The sequence below is a fragment of the Marmota marmota genome, unplaced genomic scaffold (assembly GCF_001458135.2).
Source record: "Marmota marmota marmota unplaced genomic scaffold, marMar, whole genome shotgun sequence".
Lineage (NCBI taxonomy): Eukaryota > Metazoa > Chordata > Mammalia > Rodentia > Sciuridae > Marmota > Marmota marmota.
Window position 1 is genome coordinate 17,293,089 of NW_025999999.1, and position 8,548 is coordinate 17,301,636.

Here is an 8,548-nt window from a genome sequence, read left to right on the forward strand (position 1 = left end):
TCTCTTTCAGAAAACTGGAGTATCTCCGGAAAAGCAGCTTAATTAAGCTCTCACAAGAGAAACAGGTGTGAATATACAGAATGGGTGTAGCTTCATAGGACTGATTCCTAGAGAGGCAAGAAATGTATAGCCCCTTGTGCAGAATGGAGTTGAGATGGAAACTTTTCCCCGTGGCAGATGGAGAATAATAATCCCCATATACTTCAGAACTGCAGCATGTCCACGATTTCATTTCACTAAATCTTTATCACAAACCCTGCGATGTTGGCTCCCAGCAGTACCATGCTCATTTTATAAATGTGGGGATAGAGACATACTGAAGAGGAAATTATGAACGGAACCAAACCCCAGCCCGTCTTCCAATGTGTTTTATGTCCCACACCATCTAATGGATGTCATTTAGGTTACTCTGGAATTTAGGGCTTGTTTGAAGATCAAGTTGTACAGATTCATTTGACAGTGACCCAGAGGGAGTAGACAGTTCATTGCTGCTTTTCTTAGCTGCCGTCTAGAAAAGAAGACGACTCTACCCTCTTTTTTTTTTTTAAACTAGGCATCAGTTTTAATTAGGCTTTTTTCTAATTTCTTCAAACTTGAATCTTATAATTTGAACTCCTCTGCCCTAGTAGGTCGTGTAATAGAACACCCTGGGAATCGGGAGTTCCGTTGTGGGTCTGGTACCATTGCCAACAGCTGGGTGCCCTGGGCCAGGCAACTGTACCTTTCTCATTTCTTTACTTTCCTGAAACGTGGACCATGCTCCCGGTTGGAGGATTAACTTTGCCAAGTATAACAGCCTCCATAGGCACGAGGACAGGTGTTGATTTCTGTTCTTGGAAAAGGTGAATTCTGCCCCAGCCCAGAGCATGTCACGTCGCATCCTATCAAAACAGTAAAGCAGGGATTTTCCTTGACTGTGTGTGTTCTGGGTCCCAGGGAGGATGAAACTCTCACTTTCCAACTCTGTCCTGATTCATTTTATCTTAAAATAAGCTAAGAATTCCAACATTCATCACCTTCACCTTGTCCCTCTATTATCAAAACTAACACAGAAGTCACCAGGCAGATCCTCGCACAGGTGACTCAGTGATGGGAACAGCAGAGGCCACGCCTGCTCTCTAGAACCAATGAAGCAGAGGGTTTGGCAGCACCATTGGAGCGTGGCTCCCAGGCTCCGATGCTTGTGCCCCCTGTGGCCAGTGCTGTGGCACCCCTGCGAGATTCCATCCATGTTTCATCTGTGAAAGAAGAAAAATGAGACCTTCTGCATGGGGCCCAGTGAGAATAATAAGACGGTCTGTGTGAAGTACCTGGATAGGTGTCAGCACAGAGTAGGTGCTCATGAAATGTTAAATGTCATTCTTCGCCCCCTCACTGATCACAGAGAAAAATTTGTATCATGATAAAAGCTGCCGTTTTAATCATCTTTAGGTGTGGAGTGCAGTGGCATTAAGCATGTCCACGTTGCTTGCAAACATCACCACCGTCCACCTCCAGAATTCTCTTCATCTTCCATAACTGAAGCATCAAATCTATTAAACACTAGCTCCCTATGTCCCCTTCCCTGCAGCCTCTGGCCATGGCCATTCGACTTTCTCTCTGTGCACTTTACTACTCTTGGTACCTTGTCAAAGTAGAATTACACAGCATTTGTCCTTTAATGACTGGCTTATTTCATTGACATAACGTTTTATTTTCTCTAGCCAAATGCCTGCATGAGGCCCACTTGACAAATATTAACTGATTAAACAGGTTCTGCCACCTCTACTTACAAACAAGGAAACCAAGGCATCAATGGTTAAGTAACCTGCCCGTTGTCCCAGACCCAGCCAATGGCAGGGCCATGCCCTTCTGCTCCCCAGTGTGCTGCCTTCTGACAGCTACTTGGCTCCTGGGTCCTCGGGGTCACTCTTCGTGAAGCCACTCCACCCAGGGTGTAGACCAAGTGAGAATTTCAGAATTCTCTAACTTCCTTCCACTGGTCCCCACTCAGAGGGTCACCGCAGACAGTCCCGTGCTTTGAGTGGAGCCCTATCCCTGACCTCCTCCACCTCTCGCTGGTCCCCCTCCAGCAGTCCTGGGCGGCTGCCTTCTTCCCTCTGGGGGTGCCACATCAGAGGTCCACAGGGCTTCAGTCTTAATTTTCAGTGTTCACGTTGCTTGCCTGCAGCTTCTGAGGAGGACCATTCCAACTCAGCCTGCTTTGCCTGCATCTTATTAAGCCACGGAGAAGAAAATTTAATTTACGGTAAAGATGGCGTGACACCAATAAAGGAATTGACGGCCCATTTTAGGGGAGATCGATGCAAAACGCTTTTAGAAAAACCCAAGCTCTTCTTCATTCAGGTAATCATTTTTCTAAAGTCAATACGACTGCAAATGGGAAAAGACTGTAGGGTGACTGGGGTGGCACTGTCTTTGCAAATCTCCGTCTCTATGGGGCATGCAAATTCGGGTTGGTTTTTCTGCTCTAAGTGGTTGGTTTATGTATTTGCCTTGGATCCCAAAGGAGGAAGGTTTCTTTAAGACTTGCAACACTTTGCCTCGCTGCCTAACTGGGATCATCATTCATTCACTTATTCATCCGAGGACCACTGAGCTCCTCGTATGGGCCTGATATCACTGTCCCTGGCATCTGGACACAGCAGTGAACGGCCTGTGCCTTTCTGTTCCCAACTCCACGAAGTGATCTCTCCTTTCATTTTTAGGCTTGTCGAGGGACAGAGCTCGATGACGGGATCCAGGCTGACTCAGGGCCCATCAATGACACCGATGCTAGTCCCAGACATAAGATCCCTGTGGAAGCCGACTTCCTCTTTGCTTATTCCACAGTCCCAGGTATCCAGTCCGCTGCCTCTGCTCACCTTACCAGTCAATTTCACCATCAGACTGAAGCCTCGAGGCCTCTCCCTGTTTCCCGTTGCTGCATGAATTAATTGTAGTTTGAACATCCCTCATCCAAAATGATTTCAATCTGAAGCTTTTTGAGCCACCAACATGCTCAAAGGTTTGGATTTTGGAGCTTTTCAGATTTTGCGTTTTCTTGTTAGGATGCCCCATCAGTAAAGACCATGTAAATGATCCAAGACCTAAACACTGAAATCTGAAACACTTCCAAGCATTTTGGATGAGGGATACTCAACCTGTCCTGTAAACACAGTGGCTTATGACAAATGCGTTGGTTGCTATTCTGGCAATCAGAGTCCCCAAATGAGTTGTCAGAATCACCTTCCTTCTGGAAGCTCAGCAGGGAAACCCATTTCTTTGCCTTTTCCTACCATGTCGGAGCTGCCTGCGTTCCTCGGCTGTGGCCTTTCCTCCATTTAAAGCCAGAAACCTCACATCTCTCTGACCCTTCCTCTGTTCTCATGTTGCTCCCTCTTTCTGACCACAGCTGCAAAGGGCTCTAGTGATTAGACTAGCGCACCTGGGCAACCCGGAGTCCCCTCTCATCTCAGTTCTATGACCTTAATCACATTGGCAAAGACCTTTTTGCCACATAAGATAATATGGTGACAGGTTCCAGGGTAAGGATGTGGACATCTTTGGGGACCGTTATTCTGCCTGTTCACTTTTCTGCCCAGAAAAGCTGAATTCTCTCACTTGTTCCTGTTATTATTAGGAAGTCATTATAAAAACAAACATTTCTTCGGTGCTTTATAATTTACAGTGGGACTTTGTGTCTTTTACGTTGTGTCATCCTTATGATAAAAGTGTAGTTAGTTAGAAAAGGTGTTATGGTGTCCTGATTTTACAGATGGAAAAATTAAAATGAGCTTGAGAGATGTGCCCAAGGTCAGGCAGAGATTTCATACACAACTTCTGGGCCAGGATTCCTTCACACTCACAGGTACCAGAAAATGCCAGTTGTGAGCAAGCCTCCTCATTATTTACCAAGCACCGTGCTTTCCTGAGACTGTTCCGTGAAAGTCCTTCCTTTATTTTGGATGCAAACCATCACTGAGTTAGAATTCTCCCAGCTGCAATGACAGTTTTGTCAAGTGGTTGGTGCAGTGGTTTTGGTTATAGTAAATAGGTTGGTGTGTTTGAAAAAACCAGCCTGGGCAGGATCTACAGATAGGATCTTAAGAGAACAATAACTTCACAAGTTTTAAGGATCATTTAAGATATAAAGTAATTTGGCCTTCCTGATCTTGGGAAGGAGGCAGTGTAAGGGCAGTCATATGTTACTGTAAACAGACGTGGTGGTAGAGTTGTAGGTGCTCTGAGCAAAGTCTCAGGGAACTCAGGGAAGAAAGATGAACTCTTCTAGGGAGGCAGGCAAGAGAGTTGTTCCTTAAAAGGAGCTTCTGTAACTGAGTCCTGAAAATTCAGAGAAGGGGAAGAGAAGGATGATTTGCCAAGCAGGTCAAATAGCCGAATGCATTTAGCTAAACTTAAGATTGTATCAAGATTTATCAGTTAACTCAGGCTGCTATAACAAAATGCCATGGACTGGATGGCTTAAACAACAGTTTTAGAGACTGGGAAGCCCAAGATCAAGGTGCTAAACGATTTGGTTGCTAGTGAGGTCTTGTAAATGGCTGTCTTCTTACTGTATCCTCACACGGCCGGGAGAGATAGAGCATGAGTGGGTGAGGTCTCTGGTGTCTCCGCCAATAAGGACCCTAATTCTGTAGGATCAGGGACTCACTCTTGTGACGCCATTTACTCCAAACTATCTCTATAAAGGTCCTGTCTCCAAATACAGTTATATTGGAGGCTGGAACTTCAACATATGAATTTGGGGGTGGAGGGCACATTTCACTCCATAGCACAGCGTGTGACAGGGCATAGCAAGGGTCCCTGTTGTCATGGGCCCTTTGTGATACACTAAGCAGCCTGAACTTCATTCTGATAAAGAGGTGCACGGAAGCTATTTTGGGTGCTAGTCACAAGATGACATTTGCACTTTTGAATGGTTACCTTGGAGCCCCTGTAGGTCAGAGGTCAGAGGTCACAAAACCAAGGAGATGGTAGTCTATGCCCAGCCTCATCAGGATACTATATTGAATGAGATAATGTATGTGCCCTACTAAAGCCCTAGTTCAGGCCACATGCAAGTAGTTACCAGTACCTTGCACTGCGGGAGAGAATTCCAAATCACTTTACACAGTAGCTTATTATTTACTTACTATATATTGACATTTATTTGGGAACTGGTTGTTATAAAAATTATGATGACCTAGTTATCATTCACCTGGTGTGACCCAGTGGTAGTAAGAGGTAGAAGCACAGCTCATCATGGAAACCAAAGACAACCAACTTTATTGGTCTTGCACTCTCTTTTTAAATGAAGGTGGGGGAGTGGGGGGAACCTGGGGGGAATGGACTCTTCCCTTGTCTCTGGATGAAAATCACAGTAGGTCCTTAGATTTGCTGCTATGCTAAGACATGAGACAATACCGTAGAAACTTTTAAAAAGTCACAGACAGTTGCAAAGCTATAACCAGAATGTCCAGTCGGAGATAATAACTAAAACTCCAAACTCAACTTGGCTTTAAAGTTCTCCCAATTCCTCAGCCCTGCTGTAGGGCTAAATGGCTAAAGGGGCCTTGATCTTTCAGCTTTTTCAACAGCTTTCCCATTTGAAAGATCTATTTTTAGATTCTTCCAGAGTCAAAGATAGGAGGGAGTCTGGGAAGGAAGGAGGCAAGGTTAGGGATGAGACATAAGTCCCATGGTCAGTCATCTGACCTCTCATGCCCTGGCCAGGCAGACGATTGGAGCACTCACTGCTGCTCTGCATCCGGGTTCCCTGGGCCCTGCTCCTCCTCCTCAACCCTTGGATTTGCATCTCTATTCCTGATTAGTCTTCCTGGTTTCTTCCTCAACTCCTAGACATCCTCTAGGGCCCTGGTGTGTCCTCTCTCATCCGGGGTCTTCTTGCTTCTTCAAGAAGACCTATTGGTCAGGACCCAGGACAAACCTAGAGCTAACTTTCCCTCCCATAGGCCTTGGGTGGTCCATGAGGAACACATCTTTGCCCTGACAGTGCCAAGCCCACGGGGCAGCAGGCTTTCCTGCCTCAGCCCCTAAGGTATTCAGCATCCCTTAACTTTGCATTTCTTCAGCAGCATCCAGCTCTGGTTTTGTGTCCCTCCCCCCCAAAAGCAAGAACACTCTCACAGTTCTCTGAGATTCCTTGCAAAACTCTTTCCTAGACTTGAATTAGAAAGTTGCACTCACCCCAATTGTATGGTGAGGAGTTGCAGGGTTACAGCCTGGGCCTCCACCTTTCCTATGGAAATCTCCAGAAGCAAATGTGTCTCGCTCTCACTTAGGTGTCTCCTAGGTATTACATGGATACCTCCATCAAAACAGATGCAGGAGAGTGTTCTGGCAACATCCACCAACACTGGCCCTGAGTGATATTGTCTGTTATTGGATTTCCATGACAGAACACCCAAAGCATTCTTAAGCATCTTCATGAAATTTTCTCCATCTAAGGTGTTTGTTCTCAGCAATATGATTCTCATTAGTGACTTGTGTGCAAATTAGAAGGGAATCATTTCCAAAGATCCCAGACATGAAGATCCCAGACACTGACAGCTCATGCTTATTGGTGAGTACATTAGCTACCACAGTTAACTGATTGGATCTTCTCATTTCTCTCCTCTCAAAGGCTATTACTCATGGAGGAACCCCGGCAAAGGCTCCTGGTTTGTGCAGGCGCTCTGCTCCATCCTGGATGAGCATGGCAAAGACCTGGAGATCATGCAGATCCTCACCAGGGTGAATGACAGGGTAGCCAGGCACTTTGAGTCCCAGTCTGAGGACCCCCGCTTCAATGAGAAAAAGCAGATCCCCTGCGTGGTCTCCATGCTCACCAAAGAACTCTACTTCTCCAAGTAGCCATTTCTTCTAGCTGAGAAGCTACGAATCATTCATTGATGAGTCAGGTTATTATTGTTATTATTTTGAAGCTCTTGAAATATCCAGAAATGTTATGAGATTTTTAATTTCAGGAAAATTTATTGATTCAACAGGGAAGAAACTTTCTGGTGCTGTCTTATGTTCTCTGAATTTTCAGAGACTTTTTTTTACAATGTTCTTCATTCAATGACTTGTAATTTCCACTTAAGATTAATTTTGTTGGTATTTCTCTTACCTTGTTATTGCACTTAGTACATGCAACAAAAATGACCTCTTGGCTGTGTCCACTGTAATTGATGGTGACATTGGTAGAGAGTCAGGGTCATGTTTGCAGTTCACAAAAAGAATTCCAGTTTTTGTCAGAAAAAAAGCTGAGGGGATACTCATTGGCCTATATTGCAGAAAGTGGGCGTTGTGTGGTTTGAGTGGATTTTTATTGGCTTAACGCAGATTCTCATGCAGACATTCCCAGGTAAGTGAGACGAGGAAAATAATTAATGGTTCTAGTATGTGTCAATTAGGATCCAGTCCAGAAAATAGAAGCCATTCTAGGTGTTTCAACAGAGGGAATTTAATACAGGAAATGCATCTACATCAATGATAGAAGAAAACCAAACAGCAAAAAGCTGTTACTACACTTGGGATTGTGAGGATAATGGGGGATGTGTGGTTTCCGGAGTCCAGAAACCAGATCAGTCACAGGAACTGGCGCCATGATGGAACTGCCTACTGAGAGCTGGATCTACCAAGGGACTCTGGGAAATGGAGTCATGGCAAGGCAAAACCACCACCTGAGACGGAGACAAGGATAGAGCTGAGTCGGATACCCAGAAGTGCCCTGGCCTCCCCTCTCTGTCTTCCACCAGCACCTTACCATTCCACCTCAACTGGAAGCCAGCTGGTGGCCGACCTGGGAAGGGTGACTTCCCCCAACACAGAGCAGAACAAGGGATCATGAGGGAGGAGAAACGAGTGTCAGCCTGGTCCATAATGTAATAAGTAATCATATTCCCTGGTGTTCAGCAGTTCATCCGTTCAATCATTTATTCATTGAGCTGTTGGATAATCTACATATGTACAAAATAATTCGTTTCTGCTTTATGTGCAAAATAATTTGTTTTAGTATGAAAATACACCTGAAACTTTTTAGATTATTTCAGACCTTATTTTGAGTAAATGTTTTTTTGTTATCTCTAATTCTGTAAGTTGAGGAACTTTATAGCAAATATTTTTAGCACTTTGTGTTCAAGGTGCTATTCTCTCTTGAGCTCTTTATACATTACTTTCTTTATTCTCTCTACCTAATAACTGGTTAACAAATGTTCATATTTATTGATTAAAATGTGGTTTCTTAATTCTTAACTGGCGCGGTTTGCTTTCCTTTTGAAGTGATTAATGGCAGTGGGAAAATGTTAAGACAAGATTAAGAATTGAGCCTCCTTCTGGGCACAGTATCACACCCGCCCTGATCCCAGAAGCTCAGGAGGCTGAGGCAAGAGGATGATGAGTTCAGAGCCAGCCTCAGTAACTTAGCAAGGTCCTGAACAACTGAGCCAGATCCTGTGTCAAAATAAAAATATGAAAGAGGCTGGGGATGTTGCTCAGTGGCCAAGTGCCCCCGGGTTCAATCCCTGCTACAAAAAAAAAAAAAAAAAAAAAAAAAAAAAAAAAA

General features: G+C 44.6%; 1 protein-coding gene across 4 annotated transcripts in view; it reads left to right on the forward strand.

Moving 5' to 3' along the window:
• Casp7 (caspase 7) overlaps nt 1–8,238 on the forward strand; it is a 32,496-nt gene extending 24,258 nt beyond the window's left edge. For all 4 annotated transcript variants that reach the window (XM_015494818.2, XM_015494817.2, XM_048807367.1 and 1 more), the window contains 3 exons: nt 2,171–2,346; nt 2,709–2,838; nt 6,626–8,238. In XM_015494818.2, the coding sequence (XP_015350304.1) occupies nt 2,171–2,346; nt 2,709–2,838; nt 6,626–6,855 (536 nt within the window). In that variant the 3' untranslated portion in view covers nt 6,856–8,238. The remainder of the gene's footprint in view (nt 1–2,170; nt 2,347–2,708; nt 2,839–6,625) is intronic.
• Nucleotides 8,239–8,548: the final 310 nt, after the last annotated feature.